The sequence below is a fragment of the Tyto alba genome, unplaced genomic scaffold, assembly GCF_018691265.1.
Source record: "Tyto alba isolate M040663 unplaced genomic scaffold, T.alba_DEE_v4.0 Super-Scaffold_29, whole genome shotgun sequence".
NCBI classification, from domain to species: Eukaryota; Metazoa; Chordata; class Aves; order Strigiformes; family Tytonidae; genus Tyto; species Tyto alba.
This window is the reverse complement of record NW_024881303.1, coordinates 7,827,965-7,851,566: the sequence shown is the minus strand read 5'-3', so window position 1 is coordinate 7,851,566 and position 23,602 is coordinate 7,827,965. Positions and strand designations below refer to the sequence as shown.

The following is a 23,602-nucleotide window of genomic DNA, read 5'->3' as shown; positions in this document are numbered from 1 at the left end:
GCTGTTTCTGTACTTGTGCCAGCTCAGCTAATGCTAGATTATTGGCACTACACGACATAGCACCACGCAGCACAGACAGGCCCCAGGCTGTTTAAATTCCCCCTAGGCTGCTTAAGTCCAGGAAAGAGTTTGCTGATTTGTGTAGAATATTATACAAGACTCAGAATTCAAATGGCTCTAGAACCACACAAACCCTCAAACCCTTCGAGTGCTCTGTCCTCAAACTGCTGCAGCTTTCCCGGCACTTCCAAGGTCCTTCCTTTCCAGTTTCCACAATTTCCTCTTAAACTGCGTGGATGTTCATAACTAGACACCTCTATTCTAGGTACAGCCTCAACAGTGCCAGGCAGAGGGGATAATGACTTCCCCTGAGCTCCTGAAGCAGCCTGGTACATAATTTCACTTACATGCAATGAGACTCTACTGCTGGCTCATACTGAACTTGGCACCTGCCATAAGTCCCGGCTACCTTCCAGCTGGGCTACGGACCCTGCCAGTTAGTCCCAGCCTGCCTTGATGCACCTTATGGGATCGGCCTCTCACTTTGCTTTAACAAATCGTAAGAAGCCTCAAAATGACTAGTTCTTGAAAAATTCCTAAAGGCAGGCCCAGTAGGTCATTATTTATCCAGGATCTCCATAGCAGACTGGAGTCATGATTTGTTCTTTATAACGTAAACCATTAATACCATTTTCAGAGTGTGGGCTGTAAGTGTGATACATGCAATGTGGTTTCCATGTAACTGCAAGTGAAACTAGGTATTGTTTTGTGCAACCTTGCCCCAACTCCAAACGTAAGTAACATTTTTAAATATGACTGAAGGCCAACATTTTGAGTAAGTGGTTACTCATTTTTTAAATATATGTTTTAAATATATGTTTTAAATGTAAAACATACATATATATATTCTTTTCTGTAAAGTTAGTGTTAATGGAGGGGATAACCCAATGCCATGTACGGGATGAGCAGAAACCCTAAGCACTGCATCACAGCCTGGTTAAGACCTCCTGAAAGGACTCTGTCCAATGAATACACTGCTATTGCAATGATTTCTCTACGATAACAAAGGGATTTAATTATGCTTTTATAAGCAATTTAAATCTGGTTATACTGGATTGAAGTGAGTGCCACTGAGTGCAGAACATGGGCGAAGCACATGATGAACCACATTAGTCTGAAATCTACTTTTTCCTTTGTAAATGCTTCCCTTTTTGGTTTTGTTTATTACTGAAGTGGCTTTCTGTTACTGACAATCTAGATAATGGGGTGAAGTGGGATTCAAGTAGAAGAGGAATCTGGGGTAGGCTGGAGATCGCAGGGTCCTCCTGTGACAAGCACCACTCTGCTGGCATCCTTTCCGAGACTGACCAGCTCTGCATTCAGGGCAGCAAAGGCTGCAGGGTTATTCCCTCCGCTCCTCTGACAAGCTGGTCCAGAAATTCCTGTTCCAGGCTGCTCTACTGTTTAGCAACCTCCCTTTCATTTCCAGTCTAACTGTATCCATGGCCAGTCTAGACTCATTTAATCTTAGCCAGCATCTTGACAGTTTTGTTTCCCTCCTCAGTGTTCAACATCTGCAGACATCAATCAGATCCTCTTTTTGCTTTCAATTTGCTAGTCTAAACAGGCTGAGTTCTTCCCTTTTTTTCTGCTTTGCAAAACACTGCAATTACTTCATCAGCCCAGCAGACCTTGCCTGCACCCATAGCAGATTGCATGCATTTTTTGAACATGACAGACAGTACTAGCACAGTGACCTTAAAACTTCCCGAAGTTCATGGGAAATACTTTACACAGCCCAGAAGCACACTTGGTATTTTCGCATCTACATTGCAATTCAGTAAGCAAAGCCATAGCAAAAAGCATAGCCACGAGGAGCAAAAACCACTGCTATCCCACATCTCACCTCAAACAGCACATATCAGTACTGGACATTTCTGATATTTTACATGAGAACTTCAGGAAAACCATTAAAATTTGGGCCCTGAGTCTTCATATTATGAAATAAAATAGGAGTTTCCTTGGTTACTAGTGACAGTGAGCTTTAAGTTTTGTTTCTGCTATACAGCACAGTTGCTCTGTGAACCATGTAAGCTGTATATAAAAAACAACACAAAACCAAACTACCTTATTTCTATTATGTGAGTCTACCCAAGGGCTCCACCCTAAAAGAGCACAACTCAAACTCTCAAACTCCATAGCTGGCTATTGCATCACCCCAGTGAGAAGAGAAATGGGTGGGTGGCAAGATGACTTTTTTTCTGGTAAGTATTTTGGGCTTATGTAGGAGGAGTGAAGCCACAGTTAAAAGGGCAAAGTTTCTCCTGACTGTTCTAAGAGGAAAACAAGCTCTGCTATCATTTAGCAATGGACAAAAAGCAACTGGAAAGGAGCCCAGACAGCTTGCAAGAGCTACACTGAAGAAAATGCTTTAGTTCTAACAACAGCTTAGCTCAGGGACTGCCAGACTTACCTTGCTGGGACACGGCTGTGGCCACTGCCTCCATCACAGCCACTCCTCCCTCCACCACCCACATCAGTGACACGCTTCCACCCACACGCACACACCAGAGGAGGCTCTAAGCTGGACAGGCAGACCGTACGTGGAGGTATACACACCACAAGTGACAGCAGTGCCATCATTTGTCTTATCTACATAAGAAATACCAACTGTATATAGATCTGATTCAGTGTCCACACATGTCAGTAAGATCCTTTCCAGTAACCCCAGATGGATCTTTCATTCAGTTCTGAGCATTATACAATGGCTGGTAAATACAGGAGGCTACCCTTGCTTCCAAGTACAAATCATTAAGTTTGTGGAAAATTCAATGCAAATAGTCCTGTTAAAATTCAGGTAGCCAGACCACAGAGCCTGAGATCCCACAGCAACTGGAAGACGCTGTAGGTCTGTAGACATTTGTGCATACGCATTTGGAACCATTCAGTGGCACAAAGATGTTTCTAGGGAATACACCAAGAAAGGCTTCCCTGTTACTACCATTTTGTTAGGGAGCCTAGAACAAGCCAGGATTTTGTTTGCCAAATGTCCAGCAGATGTTAGAGGTGGATTACCTCAGAGGGTTCTGTTCACCCTTGAGCAGGGAGGTTTCTCCTGTGTCTAAAGTGGACATTTTTACCAGGCCAGGGAATAAATACACAGGATAGAGCCTCTCTGTCCTGAGCATGCCAGCCAGTGTCAGGAGGAAGGCAGTCCACTGCCTAGGCTATACTTACAGGAGTCTGGAAGCAACAGTAGAGCTTGGTGAGGAATGGGTGGTTCCTTGCTAAGGAAAGGATGCGTTTCTCGGTCATGGTGCATTCAACATCATCATCTTGAAGAATGACGTCCTTCTTCAACACCTTCACTGCATAGAGCTGCCCACTCTCTTTCATCTTGGCAAGCATCACCTAAACCAAGGGGGAGGATGAATTGCAAGGGCTGGGCCCTCAGCCTCTATGAGCAACACAGAGCGTCTCACACCTTCTCACACAAGAAAGGTCAGTTATCTCATGACCAGGCTTGTGGCTGCAGGTGAGTCAGCCTGTTAGTATGGGCATCAGTGTACAATCAATGACACACATGCTACTGCCTGCAGCAGGCTTCTCCAGATAGAAATACCCACACACGTTGCTCCAGTGTCTGGTGTGGAGCTAGCTGGTCAAAGCTCATCCGCTGTGCCAGGGCAAACCCCCTGAGCAGTGCCACCCATCCCACTGCCCTCCTCAGTTATCAAATTCAAACGCACCATTTCACATTGGCTTTGTGGCAAAGCAGAGAAACAAAACCCCCATCTCACTGCATTTGAAACCACTGCCCTGTTTCCTTTAAAGGAAAAGTCTTTACATGCTCCAAGAAATGCTGCCCAAAAGAGTGTTAATGCACACACTTGCAATTTCTGGTATGGGCCCTGGCATGCAGCTACTTCTTTGGTTGCTAAAGTTTTTCTTTTTTTTTAATGATATCCAATTCTTCACTTTGATGTCAACTTTCTTCCATTTTCTCCTTGCTTTCTGTAGCCAACCTTGCTGCACAAAGCATACTCCACTGGACAGCTTGTGTGCCATGTTATGAAATAACTTCATCTACCTTGGAGCTTCTTAAATGAGGAATGCGGTTTTCCCCAGAACAGGCACAAATAACTCTCACCTTTCCAAAACTGCCCTTTCCCAATACACGAAGGAAGGTTAAGTCTTTGATCCCAAGTTTGCTTGCCGAACTTTCACTAACGTTGTTGCCATCTTTCAGGCTGCCTTTTCCCTGGTGTCTCAAAGTAGATCTTGAAACCAATTTCTGTGGAGGAAATTAAATAAGTATCAGTCTGTGTAGAAATTACACTTTTGACTGAGAGGTGTACACAAGTAGTCAGCCTACCAACCTGGGCATTCAGGACCTGTTCAGATGTACTGCTGGGCCACTGGAGCAGAAAGCACGTTGGTACCAGCACCCCACACAGCTGTTACGTGTGGCCAGCCAACCTCAGCACTGTGCAGGGCTGTGCTGAGATGTCAACACTGGTTCCTGACCTGGGCATTTTAAGTTGTAAGCCTACTGCCCAGCAGATCCAAGAGGCAAGCCTGCCTCTCTCCATCCTTACTCCCCAGAAAAATAAGACAGTGAGTGTGGAACTCCAAGTTTCCCATCTAACATCAGAGCAAGGAGAACTGCATAATTTCTGCAATATGCAAAGTGCTGGTGAGATCTAGAACTCTAGAACGCGAGCAGATTTCATCTGAATCTGTTAAGTTTCTACCTGATTTAAAAGACTCTTATTCAAAACCCAGTTCAGTGGCACCCAAACTTAAAATATTTTTCTTCCTCACAGTTGGGCTGCTGGCTTCCTCCACTGCTGTAAAGTCAATGAAAGGCTGTTCATTCCCACGCCAGCAGTAAGGTGTCTGCATTTTCAAGAATTGTACCAGCACACATTTCTAGAGTTCCTATTTTTGCAGAATACAAACTTCCAGTGCCCTCAGTTCACAACTCTCCAGGTATGAGTATGCACATAAGCCACGAGTATTTTTATCTAGTTCATTAGCCAGAAAAAAAGCCACACAGACTTCTTGAGCTCCACCTTGTGACTACTTTGGTGTAAAGCAAAATTCTTCCTGCACAGAAGACTTGTCTGATTGCCACAGAAATGGCAATCCCAGCTACGGGGAAGGAACCAAGAGGATTCAGTACAGTACCCAGAAAAACTCCCAGTAGATTTAAGCTTACAGCACAGTCTGAACACTTACCAAGAGCCTTTATCTCATGAATAACGAGAAGAGATTGTTAAACACCAAGCAGATATTTTTATTTTCCTTGTTCCATCTCCTTTTGATGTGCAGATTATGCAAACAACAAATGCAAACAAGCACTGATTTTTACGGAACTGAGAAGGGAGTGTGGGACTTGTATTTCCCTGTAACTCCCAGGATAACTGTCCCCCTGAACTACTACAGCATGAAGAGCAAAGATAAGAAAGTCTCATTTGCCACAAACCAACTGAAATCAAAAGGGGCAGCTCACAGGCTAGGCTGATACAGTATCATGTAGTCAACCAATGTAGCTGACTGTATGCCAAGATTTACCAGGTCTGGGCAAGTATGTTTTGGGGTTTAATATTTAATTTTTGTCCAATTAAAAATAAATAGATCGACATTTTATTATGGGTTATTGTGGTCTCAAGCAAACTCACTTTTCAAAACTGCTCACAAAGGAAACGTGATGAAAACTGGTTACCAAATGACAGCTCTGATTTCCATTACCCTTTATGGGCATTTTCACTCAAGCTCTTACAGTGTGTTTTAAACTGTCTGAATAGACTCAGATATACAACAGCTAGACTTTTAGGATGCCTTAAGTACTGACAAGCAGAAATTGTACACGTATGTCCCAAGTCTGGCAACAATCCCACTGGGACCCTGTCTCGGGCAGCAAAGGCCAGAGGTGAGGTTGTGCTGACAAGGACCTGGGCCCTGTTGAGCTGAGGAAACTGTAGTGAAGAGTGAAACAGTTTCCCCAAAATCACTCAGGAAAAAACAGTGACAAAGCAGGGAAGAGATCCTAGTCCTCTTGCTGAGCTCTTCATATGTAGCTTGGAATAGAGCATAAGCAGACAGTGCATTTGCATTCATGGGAAAGGTAAAAAAAGGCATGGCCTGAATTATATTGACCATTAATTAGTTTGGGGTCTTATTCTCCTCTCATTCATGCCAAACAGATAAAAGAGTTGATGAAGTCACATCACTGTGAAACGTAAGCAGACAACTAAGCAACACCTACAGACTAAAGCCTCTGTTAGGGTAAACCTGGACATAGGACATCCATTTTCCTGGTGAAGTCTTTGCCAAAAGCCACAGACAGTAACAGCTTGGTCATGCAGTCCACCACCCAACACCGTCTGCTATAACTGAAGTCTCTGACTTCTGTACCCATATGAAGACTTACATGTAAATGTTTTAAATAAAGGAAAAAAAGAACAAAGAAAAGGACTCACCGAATTTGGGGAAATGCTTCCTGGTTGCAGACCCATGCATGCCAAGGTTTTAGCAAGTTCTGCTGAGTTCACCCCACAGTTTGGTGCAACATTTGATTGGCATCGGATGTGGACATTCATTTTACAGACTGACAGGGGTGATGGTAAAGACAGAAAGTAAAAGCAAAGGAATAATTAAAATAGCTTGGAGGGATTTATTGCTGAGAAATAATTTAGCAATTCTGCTTCAGGAAATATACGCATCTGGATCTACTCTATGCCTTTAAACTATAGGGATTTTTGCCACTGATCTCAGCCGAAACAAAATTGGGACTCTCATCAGTGAATAAACTCTTCAAAATCAGGAATACACCCCAAACTCTCCAAGAAGGATGACACATTGCCTGAAGCTATTCATAAGCACGTTTGTCAGGTATATCAATACCATTGCAGCTATGCCTGCAGGTAAAATTAGTATTTATAATGCCACAGAATTCACAACAAACTTCCTCTGCGTTTGCAGGTATCTAATTTTAAAGACATATTGTTCAGTGGGAAACTAAAATCTTTCTTGCTCTTGTTCATGGACACACACACCCCCTCTTGTGGGAGATGAAGGCAAATGGAGACTGTTATGATTTTGCAGTCTGGATCACTGAAAGAAAAACCTAACACCAGGACATGTTTTGTCATCAATTAACAGCATGACAAACAGGGCAGTCAACCTAAAGCAATGATCTTTTTTTTTTTTCCCTTGGATGCCTTTTCATTACCTTATCTCATTAGCTGAGGAATAACCTTCAGGTAAACAGAAAAATGAATGCAGGAAGCAGCAATACCCAAGAATATTTTCAGTAATGCAATTTAAACAAAACTGTGCTGAGAGTGCAAAGTAGAGTCCTTCTGGAAGCCAGAGATTAAAAAGTAGATCAGTGGTTTTTTAACTCTTGCAAAGATGAATATTCATTGCTCAGCTTTCTCTTGAAGGTTGCAGAAATCAAGCCCACACAGTGCAACAAGAGTCGAAAAATATATATATTTTGTGAAAAGACTACAATAAGAAGCTGCTCACTTTTACACTGTAGGCCCTGTCGCATGATTCCCCAGAGCAAGGAACCACAGTGGTCACAGAAAGTTGGGACTTTGTAGTTGTGGACGCTGAATTTATGAGGAATATTGATTCCAAACCTCTGTTCAGTCACCTGAGGGACCAAAAGAAAAGCACAGATTTAAAATTTTTAGATAGATAGCTAGATAGATATGCACTCTGATGTTCATTTACATACAGGCATTTAAGTGCAAAACTATGAAACTAATTTCAACTGACAAAACATCCCAATCCATCACCTCACTGAGGTCTCCTGCAAGTGAACAAAATGAACAACCTCACCTCTTACAAGCCTTGATAGGCAAGCTGAACTACCTGACAAAGTGGATTTTAAAAAGAGCTGCCTAGCCAATTTTAAATTCTTAAAACCAAGTTAGATTTAGAAGTGTGGATTACCTCATCACAAACCTATCACACTGAGCGCTACATATAAATTATGTTAGCTACAGTATTTTGTAACTAACCAGTTTTCAAATTATTAACTTGCATACTGTGTGCAAAGATGTAACTTTAGATAGAACTGTTGATTTTATTAAGTTTAATATAGAATAGTTTTCCCAGCTCCTCCTAGAGTTCTCATTTCTCTTCTCACCCTCCTTGTTATTAACAGTCTCATTTCAGGCCCAGATTTCACTTGCTCTCATCCCCCTTTTTAACCTTGTTCTTTTCAAACTGTGGACAATTCAGACCTCAAAGACAACTTAGAAAACGTTACAGGCTGAAGAAACCCACCCCCATCGAACCTCTTCATTACTTTCCATTTTGTGTCTCAACATGCAGGTCCTGGAAGATGGAGGGGAAACCCACCACTTCACAAAGAAAAGCCAGTGGTGCACTGAAACAATGAGTTTAAAGTGAACAGTGCCTCCTCACCTTTGTCTTCTTTTAAAGTAGCTTAGAGGTGTTATAAACCCTTCACAATCCTAAAAGAGGCGTTATGAGACTCACCATTTAACATGCACTTTAGCCTTAAGCACTTTAACTTATTTTCATCTGGTTTGGCAAGGGGTCATTTTAAGAAGTCTAGCTCAGTAGTTCAGAGGCAAGAAATAATGAGCAAAGGCAATTGCTTATCTGCACTGGAAAGAAGGTTTCTGCATGGCACACCATAAAGGGCTACATCCCAATTAAAAATACTTCAATTGAATTTTCCTTGCACATTTATTAAACAATTTCCAGTTATAGAAATGACATATGCAATGCACAGGGCAGTTTTATGTGGGGATGCTACTCCCACCAAACACAGCCAAAACTAGTAAGAAAGAAAACCTTCAGAAACACAACTTATGCAAAGGTTCTTTATTACAACATAAATAATTCCATAGAGTAAAGGTGTGGAGCAATGACTAAAGTTACCAGAAAAGAAAGGAGGCATAACAAAAACCAGTGGTTGGACTTTAAAGCCAGAGAAATCCACCTTAAGAACCAAGCACCAAATTTTGCTGACAACACAGTTAATCATGCAAGACAATTACCAAGGAAAATAGTGGATTTACTATTTCCTGATGTCTTCCAGTGAAGACACCCTGCCTTCCTAACCTATGTGATAGTCCAACCAGTTATTGGCATTAACAGAAGGACAACCAGATGATATCACATGGCCTTTATGCATGTCCCTATCACTCTTTCTCACTTTTAAATCCATGAATAAACATAATACAGAGTAAATTGTTATAGGACATCCCCCATTAACCCAGATAACCCTGAAGATTCACAAATTATGATGATTCAAAATAACCAACGTGACTTTACCTTGAGATCGGTCTTGTTAGTATTGTTTTGGCACGTGCAAGCTGTAACAATTAGATGATGGCAGCGCTTGTGTACAACACAGGTGCATACTAGGAAATAAAAGAGGCATGCTGAAAAGAGTTCTTGAAAGACTCTGAACAAATCAACCCACCAGATGAGTTCTTCAAGGCTCAGCTGTATCATCACAACACAGTAAAGATGTGAAAAATAATCAGTGACTTGGGATTTCCAAAATCTTGTAACAGATCTGGAGATGCATCTCCAACCCCCTGAAACAGAAATTCTGCACTGGATCATTCATACAGCCTAGGCAAGAGCTACCTATATAAAATACGGGTGATACACACACAAACAACAGCGTTAACTTCTCAAAAGAACTAAAAAAAAATGCTGTTGGAATAATTACCCAGTGGAGAGCACTTCACACAGAATACACAAACAACATTAGAGAACACAGGTCTGAGATACCCAAAGCCATCCCTACATCTCACTGTCATAGTGCTCCTTGCGCTGGATATCCAAGTGAGTCCTGCCCAGGTTAGTTTGTCACTGAGGCTCAGTGCAATCCTTGGGTCTGTGAAGCTGGACAACTGCAGCAGAATGGTGCTTTGTCTAGGCTAACTAGCTAGTCCCCATCAAGAGGGCTAATCAGCCCTAAAACAGAGTTTTTCTCCAGGTCTGAAGCTCGCTTGGCTGGAATGAACTTTGATTCCTTCACTCCATAACCCAGCATACAATGTAGACACCACTAAGGGCTGTAGATACTGACTACGTAAGATTTTTGTAACGGAAAATGCAAGCTGTAGATATGTTGCGAGGCCCCACACTATTCTGTTTGCTGCTAACTTAAGCTTGCACTCATGAAGGGATATCAATAACATTCACTTTCACTCAGAAATTTTATGCAAGATACCCGTTTTGTTTACATGCAGCTTCCTTTCATATAAGGACACTAGTGCTCTATTATATTGCACAAGAAACAGGCTGCATTAGAAGGCTATATTGAATGACCATGCACCTGTGAAGCAAGTAATTCTGTCATCTTACCACAGAAAAAGGGAAAGGCAGAACAATAATTAAGTGTAAACAAGCACCACGTACATCTATACAGCCATTCGGCCAAAACATGCATTCAGACAATAGTGCTGCACCAGCCCACAAGGCTGCCCTTTGGAGTCACATCCCTAATTTCATTTTGTTAACTTCACAGAGAGAGAAAGGAAGAGGATGGCCATTCCAGCAGGGTACTTTGTGTCCCAATACCAGCTGAACACTGTCCTGAAGGGACCTGGATGTCTCAAGCCTAGCTGGGTGTTGCATGTACTCAGTAATTCAGTGAATCTGCACAGGATGAAACACAGCAACTGGACCCCATGGTATTTGTATGAATGTAAGTGGTTGCTCAGCCTGACAGCTGCTCAGATGCACAGTTTTGACTGGCTGGGGAGGAAGAGGAGTGGTGGCTTCAGAGAAGCTTGTAACTGCAGGATGTCCCAGCACCAGAGGAAAGTGCTCCCGAAACAGCACGTCCTACATACACCACGCAGGAGCAGAGCACCTTACCTTGGCACTGGTATCCCTGCTTCCCAAACACGCCCCTGTTCAAAACAAAATATGAACCAGAATTTAACATCAGATTGTTTACAAAAGAGAGAGCCAAAATGCAAGAGGATCCCCAATGACCAGATCCCTGGGGAAAAACTGCCCAGCAATAATGGTGCAATTCAGCACAGGGGTGTGAGAGCATAAGAAAGCACTGCAAGGGCCGTAGCTTACAGGGTAGGCTGTCAACATGCAAGTTATTCCCCCTCACTCTAGTTTCTGAAATACCTCACTTTATTACAACACACACCACACTTATTAGACTGATCCCAGCAGCCCACACCCTGTTATTATCTCTCCCACTCCACACTCTTTTGAGACATATCTAAGTTTTTCTCCCTGTTCTGCCTACTCCCCCACTTGTCTCACCTCACACCTCTGATTGCTTTTCTGTTCCCAGGCATCTTCTCTAGTCTTTCAAGCAACTGTTTTTTCTCAGTGTAATCTCAAAGCTCCACTCAAGTTAATATCTGGGGTCTTTCTTCAGGTTGTCTGAGTTGCTTCCCGCCTCCCCCCACCCGGAAATAACATCTATGCTTACAAGTGAGGAACATTGCCTCATCCCCACACCACCCCAGCATCCAAGATACACATCACCTCTGGCCTCCCTGCAGCACACCCCAGTTTGCAGCATAAATATACCCGGCTAAACCTGATGGCAAAGGGGAAATCACATCTGTGGCCCACGGTGAAGTGCTGGGTGGCTGTTTCAGGATCAAGGGTGGCATGTCAATCCCCAGGACGCGAAGGGATGGGAAGCTCTGCACCACCACCTTCGAGCCATTCTTACCAGATGAACTCCCTGCAGTGCGAGCAGTACGTGGGCTGTCGCAGGTAGGTTGCCATGAATTTGTGCCCGTTCACCTGATGCACTCGCCTTCGCATTGCCCGCTGGCGTTTCCGAGTGAGGTTCTTAAAAATTCGATCTCTTTGGAGAGTCCCTATAAATGGGGTAGGAAAAAAAGAAGCAACAAAACATTAACATTATAATGCAGTTATTATGCCTGGTTTTGCTATGGTACAAAATGCTTCACGAGGCTGCAATTACATCCCTGGTTTAGAAGATGGGGGGCCATGGTCTAGAATGATGATAGCATCTGGGGCAGGCAAGGAAGTTAATCGCAAAGGCCCCTTGAGCTCAAAATTACATTCTTCACCTAGAAATAACTGCCTCTTTCCATTTTCCTTTCACTCCTCTCCCATGTTGAGACATGTCACTAACCCATTAATTCACAAACTGTAAACAGACCAGAAGCTCAAAGATAACAAGTTTTTAGAACTCACAGCTTTTTGGGCAATATACTCCTGAAAACAAGACTCTGTGTAACCAACTGACCAGCACCCCTCTTGCTGAGACAAAGCAGTGCCTTGCTGGGTGAATAGTATTTCTCCACCTTTGGTATACCCATGTTACACTTCTGTATCACCATTTGTAGAAATTTTGTTTCCTATATTGGATAAAAAGGCACAACTTAATTTGTCAAGGACTGTTAGTTTTTTGACATGTGCCACTCTCACCCTTCTTTAAAGGGTTCATTTTTCAAAGGGTAGATAATATTTTGAAATTCTGGGGAGCAGGGACCCTGGAATTGCTAGCATTCAAATCTGAATTGTCTCAAAATTTAATTTAACTTTTTTTTTACTGGAATTAGTTCAGCCATATAACAATATCCCAGCCAAGTTCAATTTACACAAAACAAGTCACTCTTAAAAGGCAGAACTAAACTCTAGATCAAGAAAGCCATTCCCATATGGCAGCAGCCATCTGACTTGCAACCAGAGCCAGCTGGTCTCTGGGATCCTCACACAGACCAGGTCAGACCCAGCTGAGCTTCCCAGATCAAAGCCTCATCTGGGGCACACTCGCCTCAGGAGGAAGAAATGAAATTCACAGTTTTCAAGTTAGTTGCTTTGCAAAGTAAAGGCCCCGCTAACAAATGCATTTTGGGGGCACACACTGGAGTCTGCTAGAGGTGACTGTGCACTGAGGTATGTACTCAGGACTCCTTTTGAGCATGGACTGGACGCAAGACAAACACCAGCTACTGCCAAACCCTCTGCATGGATATAATGACACAGGAAGGGACAGGCGGTCTGTAAACTTCCAACCCATCTGATTATTCCAGAGCGGTGGATTAGCAGCAGTACCCAAACACAGCTGTTAACGTCCCACTTCATTTACCCATAAAAAGGGGGCAAAGCATTTCCTTGCTTTCAACTAGCTTTGTTGATTAACCACTACGGGGCGGGGGGAAAAGGGGGAAAAGCTGTCAACCTGATCAAGGCTTGAAATCTAAAAGTCCCACATCACAGGCGTATTTCCTGGTCCTCTTCGCAGGAGTGGAGATAAGGGAAGCCATCCTCTCAGTACTGAACCCAGCCACTTCAAAGGGCTGCAAGCCACACAATGTATCCCTCTTGGTACTCTTGCCACACAGGTTTAGAAGCAAAACTGGCCATAAAGCTGGAGGGCAGTTTTTTTCCTGATGTGTTCTCCCAGCCATTTGTGCATGCATCCCCTCCACAGGCACTAAGGGAAACCTCCTACCCGATGGCATGACTGCGACGTGGAGCATGGCTGGACTTTAAGAAAGCTTGCATTTATTTTTAAAATGGAAGCACACCATAAATTAGGACTGTCCCATTAAAACACATAAAAAGGATGTGGTAGGGCTGACCCAAGCACTTAACTGCCTTCTTCACTGCAGAGCTTCAAGCAGCTGTGCAGAGAGACTGGCACAGAAAAGCCTGCTTTTCGAGGGAAGTGCTCAAACATGCGTTTAATTCTCACTGCAGTCAACAGGACTCAGGGGACCACAGAACTGCCAGACTGAATCAGAACATTGGCCCATCTAGTTCAGCATCCTGCCTCTGTCAGTGGGCAACCAGAAACACATGACAACAAGATGGAGGAACCCTGCAGCTGGGAAATAATTTGCCTCTTTCCCACACACAAGATGTCATTTTGATCTCCACGAGTGAGAGCTGATGCGCAGAGGTTTAATATCCCTTCCAAACACTCAATCATCATTGCACAATTTCAATAGCTTCATTATCGACCATAGAAAACATGGCCAAGAAGAACATCAAGAGGTCAACCAGTTCATCCCTCTTCCTCAAAAGAAAGATCAAGAGCCAGTCACTTTGCTGAGTCCAAGCCTCCTGCAACTTCACGGCAGCATTAAAAAAAAAAAAAAAAAAAAAAAGAAGAAATCCCTTATAGCATTACAGAATTTACCCACCCTTAGATTCAAGAGAAGTATCTTGAACTAGGTTCAAGCATATGCTTAAGTGTTTTCCTGGATCATGGCCAAACACCTCAACTGGCAAAGCATACTGTCTTAGTGTACAGGAGAACTTCCAAGACATGGAAAGGGAAGAGCAAGGTTTGTGAGCGCGTGGTGAACATGTAAGTAAATCACTAAAGAAGCAATCCCGTTACCAGCTTGCTTCTTACCAGCTGCTCCATTAGAAGCCCAACAGCTGATGCCCTTTAAGTTCATGCACTCACATTTACCAGAGTTTAAGAGAGTATGTTCCCAATTTAGCTCATGTAGTTTCTGGTTTTGTTACAGTTCCCCTCAAGAATCAGCATGGGGTAATTGCCTCTCTGGTGCTCTCTCATGCAGTGAGAAGCCCACACGCAGCCAAGAGCAAACCAGTCCTTTGCACCAGGAGTAGGGGACACCTGAAGGTGCCCCACAAAGCCACTGAGTGGGAAACTGCTGTGTGCTCCCGTGGTTTGCCTGACTTCAGAGAGACTGCAATTTTGAAATGGCTCAGGAAGACCAAAAAATGACAGGCACTCACTTTTTCATGGGCAATAGAAGAAGTCTCCACGCTGCCTGCACCAGTGGATCACATCCACAGCCAGCTTTGAGCCTTCTCCTCTCAGCTGTACTTGGCCTCCATCTCCTGTTCTCCAGCCACCAACATCTCACGCAGCACAATGGCTTCCACCTTACAGACCCACTTTTCATTAAAACACATCCCACAAGTATTTTGTCTTTTTTTTTCCTTAAAGCATAATTCATATTTAAAACATTTCTCAAATTTCACATTTTTCCCACACTACCTGACTGCTAACTTTCTCCAGATGCTGCGCATCTTCCAGGTGATCCTCACCCATGCTTACACTCACCTCTCATTGCACTATAATAAATCTGTTACTAAGCAGAAGACTGACTTCAGGAAGGCCTGGAATATTTTTCACATGCAAACGGCTCTTTTGGACATTACTCTTCTCATTTCCTGATGCTGTCTTGAATGAAAAGGAGAGGGAGAGCACAGCACAACTTCAGCCACACCTCAGGCCCAGGCATAGCTGCAGGAGACCATCCACCATGCGATCTAGTGGATCTACATACACAACCACATCCCACAGAATAAAAACCTCTTTCAGAGGGCTTGGGCGCTCACCCATCCCATGCACCACACCACGGAGAGCAAGCAAGCTCAACCCTCCAACAAGGCACAAGTGATTTTGAAATGGTGGAACATATCACTGCCAAAACCACCTTCCCCCCAACCACCAAGATGGCAGTTCCTCAGCTCGCACCCATCACGTCTGCTGAACGTTTCCCAGTGCTGCTGGGCGAGAGGTTGTGCGCAGAAACCCTCAGCGCAGCGCTGAAGTCCGCTAGTGGCCAACACAGCAGCTCCTCGTGCCTCCCACCTTTAGTGCCAGAGGATGTAAAGTCATCACAGACAGCTTCCCTGCTCACATTCTGTGTTCTGGCCAGTTTCCTACAGGATATATGTTTTCCTTCTGCATGCAGAGAGCATTTTACAAAACAAAGCAGCTCTAGACCACTTTAGGAGACCCAGACTTTTAAAAGCCTCTAATCTCTGGTAAAGCAACAACCACCATGAATGGTTCAAATGTCCAAATACTGCTATAAAAACAGGCAAGTAATTGTTCAGTGAAGGGAGTTTCCACATCCGTGGTTAAATTTGGACATCTGTAACTATGGGGTTATTTACTGTGCCTAGCTATGTGCAAAAGTAACTACAAAGTTAGATACTAAAAAGCCTCTTCCCCTTTCCTCCTCTTCACTCATGCCTAACACGTGTTTATGGCAGTGGAAATTATGCACGCGGAGGGAGAGGAGAAAAAAAATAACCTAGCAAGTCATCTGAGGACATCTGCATGCTCTAGCACACTAGTCACCCACTCAGCAGCCTCATTCCCCTGCCCAACCTGCCCCCCGAGCTTACCTGATCCTGCCCTTCCCACCAGAGATCCCCCTTTTCTCCCCCCGCATTTTCCATTCTAGGGGGTAATTTCAGGTAAGTCTTTACAGTGGTGGTGTAACTATAGCAGTAAGATAAGAGGAAGAGCTTCAGGTTGAAGTGTGGTGTGTGTAACTGTCTGCCTCAAGTAGTTAAAGCCTGTCAGGTCCCATCTATAGGAAATCAATCTCACCGTCGTGCTATTAACCACTGCTGGAACACCGGCACGGCAAAGGGCATTCGGGTACATCCTGACACATGACCTTTTCTAGTGTTATACTCCTGTACACATCAACGGAATTTTCCTTTGAAAGAAATAAAGATATTCAAAAGGCAATGTAAAAAGCCTTAAGGCAATAATGCTAACAGATTAAAACTTAATTAAGCCTTTTTTTATTAGTAGCAGTAACAGTATACACATTCTCCTACGCTCCCCTGGGAGAACTGCAAGCAAGATCCCGTTGCACTGAGTGATACACGAGCACGGAGCAGAGACCAACCACTGAATTTATCAGACTGTTAAAAGCAAGATAGAGGATTGATAGGCCCCTCACTTCTCACAAGCATCGCAGCTCTGAACAACGATTTCAGATCAGGCTAAATGCTCATCTAGCCCTAATGGTGAGTAGTGGTGGGTGTTTTCAGAAAAGAATATATCAAGCAAATCAAGTAAATGGGGGGAAATTAACGCACACCCCCACCCCCTCCAGCCATCAGTATGTAGGTGTTCTCTCAATATTTACCTAACAGCAGGCTTCCTCACATCTACTGAATATAAACAGAGGCTAAACCAAGATGTTTATTTTCCAAGCTGGAAAACAGCTATGTTATGACAAAAATCCCTTACAAAGGCTTGGTATCTTTTAACCAGGAGTTTTATCACCATAATCCTGAGGATGGTCAAAACCACAGGAAGCCTGGCTAATTAAAACATTATAAACACAACACAACATTAAAAAAAAAAAAAAAAAAAAAAAAAAAAGAGGATGACAGTCTGACTCTGAAAAGGAAAAAGGATTAAAGCTATGACCCAAAGTGATATTTCCATTGCTGACTGTTTTGCTTCCCTAGCATCAGTGCTGCAGAGTGAAAGCCTTGTCTTTGTTAATTACTGCAAAGTTTTTTTCTTCAGTTCCCCTCAAAAGTCAGTTGGATGCATGTATTGGCCAGCTGGAAAACAGCCATATCCACAGAGATCGTGTTAACCACATGGGGTTTGTCTCCTACTTCATGCCTGTTGAAGTTTCTGTCCTTCTGCTGCTTTTGCCAGCCTGTGCATGAAACCAGATCAGTTCAAAACCCATGAGAGGCTCACTGCAAAGCAAACATGTGGCACATCAAACACAGGCTGGGACTTACATTTGATCCAGTTGCTGTTTTCCCCTCTGAAATTGGATAAAGTTTTGTACGAGGACCAGAAAAAGAGCCAGCTAGTGTTGGCAGCACTAGGTTGTCTTCTAGGACTTCACAGAAAACCCATGTTAATGAGCAGTTCAACTTTTAAGATGCCAACCTGTCAATATTGTCTGAAAGAATAAGAAGGAACAAAGATGCTCTGAATCCAGAAAAAATAGTTTTCCCGCTCATGAGTATGAAACAGCATAATCAGCAGTCTTGGAAATGCAAAAACATGTAATCAGCCCAGCATCAAATCACACAGAACTTTGCACTCAAAGCAAGGTCTCTGTTTCTCATCCAAGGGCTGAAGGAGGGCAGATCCATCCTCCTTGGTTTCATGCCAGGTCTAGGACATAAATTCATCCCAGTTGTCACCCTCAGCTCTCAGTGTTTAGCAGCACTTGAGCACTGAAGCTGAATTAATACCTTTCAGTGTGGCAGCACTGAGAACAGGATCAATGAAGTTCACACAACAATACTAGTGAGCATAACAGTGCTCAGCTATTGCTACAAAAGCCCCTTATAGGCTTATTTCTAGAATTACACAACGATGCCAAGGCTGTGGTGGCACCAGTATGGGAGACAGCAGAGCTGAGAGGACACATCTCCATGTTTCTCAGACTTACCACCTACAGCTCTGCTCCATCCATCACTGCTAACCTCACCATCCACCCCACCGGTGTGGAACTGGGGTCCAGGATCTTTTAGGGGGTTCACTTTTCCTCATTCACAGTCTCTTGCACTTGGATGTAGCAGTGCCAGGGACAGCAGGACAGCTCTGCAGAGCTTGAGTGACCAGTATGTGGATGCCAAGGGCTGTCTACACGAGCAGGAGGGGAGAAGGCTGAAAAGCAGAGGGTAGAGCCTAGTGCTGGAGCTGAAGGAGGAATAGCTGCTTTTTATCTGTTTGCATAAGGTCTGTGAGAACATGAGAAAGGAGGAAGAAGACGGCTTGAGAAACTCTTAAAACAGGTATTCTGCTGCCACTTCGAGTCTACCGACCAGTTATGAATACCATACAGGTCACTTTGCATAGAGTTTTAATCATGATTGCCACACAGGTTTTCAGACATGCACAGAGCAGCTCAAAAATATTATTCTCCACATGTGCTTTTACAAGTTATTTCTGGGAAAATTTTTTTAGACGTCTGCTTGTGGATGTTGACAGCTGAGAAGTGAGGCACTGCGGCATGTTGCGCAAGGCTGAAAAATATGAATGGAAAAGCCTTTCCATTAATTTCTGCAGTGAGTAACAATGAACTGAGCAAATGGGATACTGAGGATAACAAAAGATTTCAGCAAACATGAGCAACCCCATGCCTTAAGAGACCAGGTTCTCAGTGTTACATGCCAGCCCATTTGTGCTTTCCAGGCCACAGGCTGAAGAAATGCTGCTGGCTGCCAAGGAGGATGTGTTTGAAGGCAACAGCCACTTCCCTGCACTTCCCTCTCCCCTCTCTTTACAGCCACACCACTGTGAGAGAAGAAAGGGGAAAGCCCCATTTTTCACCCTGTGCTAGTTTCTCTTCCAAGAGCAAGAAAGGTTTTACCTGCACTCCATTTTATCATTCCATCTATGCAAGTCTTTGCATTTGTTTGGAGATGGTAACCTCATGATACTTCTGCCTGCAAGAGAGACCAGGCTGGGGTGATAATGGCAGAGAACTGTCTCAGCTTGCACAAAGAAGAGATGCCAGGAGGGAAGGGTTTTATTTAACAATAGAGGTGGGGCTTGAGGGAGACAGCAGAAACCTGAACACCAAACTGAGCCCTTCAGAGCCCCAGACTGGCACTGTAACTAGAAGGCCACCTTGTATCTGTCCCATGCCCAGCAGGTGACACATGATACCCATGCAGTTTGGAAAAGCAAGATAAATCAGTTGGGTCATAACCAGCAAGGTAACAGACACATGCTTCCCTCTGGCTGTAGCTGAACATGGTCTTCCAGCAGCAGTAGAGGTCCAAAAAGACACCCCAGCCCCACTGCTCTCTCCTCACGATGGAGTCTCCTCTCTACCATCTCAGATCTGCCAGCATCACTCCATCTGCAACTGGCTCCATAACCCACTCCTGTCACATTGATCTGCTGTAAGAACAGGCAACAAAATACCCCAGAAAACTCCTATTATTAAAAATTTAAGTTGACCCACACAAACAATCAGAAACAGGCAGTAGTAACTGCCTCCCCTCCTTAGCTGCAGACAGAACAGCACATCTGCTCGCAGTCTCAATTTTATCATAGAATGTGGACAATCCTCCTCCTTACTTTAAGATGTGCAAATAATACTAGTACCTCATACTTCTTACTGCATTGCTCATTAAAGCCTTAATGAACTGATTTCTCTCCCTCCTCCCCTCACCAATTATAATCATTATTATTTCCTTGTGCTTAGGCAAGTGAATTTCCATTGTAAAACCTCCTGTTAGTCCTTCCCACCTATTAAACTAAAGAGAAAAATGTTGAGATGTGATTTATTAGGGAAGGAAACCATTTAAATACATTATTCATTAAAAACAGGAAAATAAAACTAACAAAGCAACTTTGATCTTTTCCATGATTAATTCATGCACCAGAAGCCCTTTGCACCGTAAGTTTTAGAAGATTTTGAACCACGATGGCTACAGTGCAGTAGTAGCACTAACGGAGTGACAGCATTTATAGGTCAAAGCTACCAGCACTTGTGCAAAATCCTTGAGAAAAGCAGAACTGGCAGGCCATGCAAACAGCAGGGAGATCCTGAACCCTCCCCTGCTCCCAGTGCCTCAGGGCTTGTGTGTGTTGTAACCATCAGCAACTCACATGCTCGTACGTGGCTCCATAGTAGGTATCACAACATGCTACCAGGAGGCCCTACCCACACAGGGAAGCACGAGCTCCAAGTTAAACCTATTTTTAACCAGATGCAGTTTAAAGATATTTTTAAGTAGATGCTCTAGGGACATCCTTCTTTTGGGCTATGCGACCAGGTTCAGAATTAAAATCAGCCACTTGGGTATTAAAACAAGAGTGTCCACACAAGGTTTTACATTCAACTAAATCTGCTTAAAATTCACACCTTTATATTTAGGCAGTGCAATTTTCCAGAGACATGGGCTTAACATCTGTCTCAAAGAAGGAGGGCCAGGAAAATATTCTTTACGTAACGTGAGACAAAAAAACACAAAGAAACCAGGATTGACAGAAAGCTAGTTGAAATGAGAGTATCAAGCAGCTTATGTCCAGGGGGACCCAAGTTTTGCAGCATTTCCACAAATGGCAACCACGTTCCTCAACACAGCAGCCATCTCTAGGACAAAACCTCAAGCCTTCCTCACCAGGGGCACCTGCACCTCTCAATGCAAAAGCAAATTGTAACCTAAAGCACAACAGAAATCTAGTCAGGAAGAAATTAATTGGGAGAGCTAATTAAGTAGGACAAGTTAAACAGTCCCCTTTTTCTGCTGTCAGGGCCTCTGACTGCAGTCGTGCAATGCCTCCTCAGCCTTTCCCCAGTCCCTGGAGGCACACTGGCCCTGTGCTCACCCAGGAGGATGGCCAACACCTGAATCACCACCCTGCAACACCCGGATTCTCCTGGTCAACTGGTCACCCAACAGTTGCACAGACCCAGCCCAAGTGGTCCAGCCACATACTCAGCTCTGATTACATAGCCAATGCCCAGTACTCATGAGATTTCCATGTGGCAGCTTGCTAATAAGTTCTCTAATTGCAACAGCCTTAAAAAGCAGGTTGTTTACCACGTCCCTCTCCCACGCAGATTCCCACACACCATGGGCTGAGCAAGACACTGCCGCAACAAAGCATCTGTCAAAAAAAATAAATTCAGCCTGTTGTATTCCAAGCTTATTCCTACCATGAAGGTATCTGCCAAAAAAGCAGCACCTCTTCTCAAGACAGTCCCCACCTTGGTAATGCCGCTGGGGAATACTCGGTGCTCAAGTGCTCAGGCTAGCAGTCACACCTGGCTTCAGTGCACCTAAAACATTACCGCAGATGGCACAGACCATTACTGCTCTGCCACACACCACCCCTCCCACTGCCAGCAGATTATTATTATTTCCCAGAGGGATTTCCCAAGGGCTGCAGGCCAAGAGGAGCGGTGCGTTCAGAAAACACAGCTGTCCCCAATAGCTACCCAGGCAGTTAACACAGCTAGACCTGACCTATCCCCCCCCTCCCCATCTTCTCCCCAACAGTTTTCACCCTGCAATACATATTTCTCCATTTCTGAGATTTCAAAAGCAGATGTCCCAAACCAATGCAAAGACAGCTTTAAAAACTGTGCCATGGGTGCCACATGGAGAAGTTGTTGTTTGCCTTGGCTCAGTATCTCCTTGTACACAGAGAGAAGGAAGGACGCTTCCAGTTTCACCAGCTCCATAACAGCCACCAGTGCCACCAACCAATTTTATTCAATCAAACAGGTGGCCCTTTCCACCAGGTATAACAGCAGCAGTAATAAGTACATATTCTGCCTCCCCTCAGGCTCCCCCATCTCACTTCTCTCAATTAATGAACAAGCAGAGGTGGATGAGCAGGAAGAAAGTCACTTTCTCCAACAGCTTGTGAGCGACACCTTAAATCTCCACCTCTTTTCATCTTTTTTTCCCAGTCCCTCAATAGAGAAGGAGCACACAAGGAGGTAATTTGCTTAGGCTTAAATGACAGGAGATGAAAGCTAGCCTGTGATTTGATGCTCACAACAGCCCTGGCACAGATTTAAGCAGTTCTACCCCCATAAGGCACCCTGCCTCCCTCCCAGCACTCCCTTCCACATGGTCATTCTCCAGCCGGATCAGTTCCCAAATCTGCTTTGCCATGCACCCCTCAAACAGCTGCACTGGCACTATGTGGGGTGTGAAACCAATCTGGGGGGAAAAAAATCAGCCAGACTTCCTTGTGCCTTCTGTAGTGTCTGTGTCCCTAGCATCCAGGCTCCACACTCCTCCTTACAGCACAGCCCGAACGTGTGTGCTGCTGGGCTCAGCCCTGCGTGCCCCCCGCCGGGGACATGGGCTGCCGCTGCAGCCGAGGTGTGCCACGGCCCTCACGTGCACATTGTCATCAGCCCTTCTGGATGCAACACTGGGGCCTTCCACCGAAGAACTTGTTTTTCTTGCCTTACCTCACATTCAGAAGTGAAATACAGAACCAGAAATAATGCAGGTAAAAACCTGTGTAGGACCAGACTGCGGCCCCAGATTCCTCACCCACCGCCTAAGCACTCTGAGCTGGGCAGCCTGGAGAAAAAAAGTCTGCCTCTGTTCTTGCTGATCTGTAAGTCTGTATTGTGAACATTCAGGAACGACAAATTTTAGACACAAAAATTCAGCATTTCCTGACTTCTGAGAGTTTGATTTTGTAGCATTAGTGGTATCTTTCAAATTAAAAGGTTTCTGGTTTTAAGACAATTTCTTAAGTTTTCTAAAAAAAGAAAACTATCGTTGGAAATAAGTTCATGCACTGGAACTGGATCTGCCTTCCCCCTCCACGGTCCTGGTTCACCAGCACAACTGTGGTCTCAGACACACAGGTCCAGGGAGAGAGGGTAGCACTAACGGGGAAATACTTCACAGAAGAGGACTATGCTCTGCTGTGCAGATCCAGCACTGGCGACAGATGGACACACTTGCTCAACAACTTTGACAGCTAGACGGCAGAAAAGAGCTGAGATTCTGGGATTAAAAACTTGGTTCCAGATTCTAGCAAGAAATGGGCTTTGCTGGTCACAACTCTTCTGCTGCAGCCTTTCCTCATCCTCTGCAGCTCCTCTATCACCCATCTATCCATATTCTCCCCTTCCCAGCTTCTTTAACTTTTAAATCCTCTTAAAGCATCTTCTTCCTTATAGCTCCTGCCCATACCCACCCATCACCACTCCCCAGCCAAGTCTCCTACTTCCTTCTATCTCTCCTTATATTTCTTCTCTGTCCTTCTTCCAGACTCTTATGGCTCTATTCCCACTTCAAGTGACTTTTCCCAGTGTTTCCACTGTTCACTGGCCTTGCCCTGCGTCCCAGCAGATGGGGTATGGAAAGCAGGACA

The 23,602-nt window shown here is 44.3% G+C and overlaps 1 protein-coding gene across 1 annotated transcript in view; it reads right to left on the bottom strand.

Moving 5' to 3' along the window:
• Positions 1–23,602, bottom strand: part of PRKCH (protein kinase C eta) — a 119,128-nt gene that overhangs the window by 57,167 nt on the left and 38,359 nt on the right. Inside the window, exons 3-9 of the mRNA XM_032996389.2 lie at positions 11,717–11,867; positions 10,888–10,922; positions 9,325–9,413; positions 7,537–7,666; positions 6,486–6,613; positions 4,151–4,294; positions 3,238–3,411 (exon numbers count right to left, since the gene is read on the bottom strand). Of these exons, the coding sequence (XP_032852280.1) occupies positions 3,238–3,411; positions 4,151–4,294; positions 6,486–6,613; positions 7,537–7,666; positions 9,325–9,413; positions 10,888–10,922; positions 11,717–11,867 (851 nt within the window). The remainder of the gene's footprint in view (positions 1–3,237; positions 3,412–4,150; positions 4,295–6,485; positions 6,614–7,536; positions 7,667–9,324; positions 9,414–10,887; positions 10,923–11,716; positions 11,868–23,602) is intronic.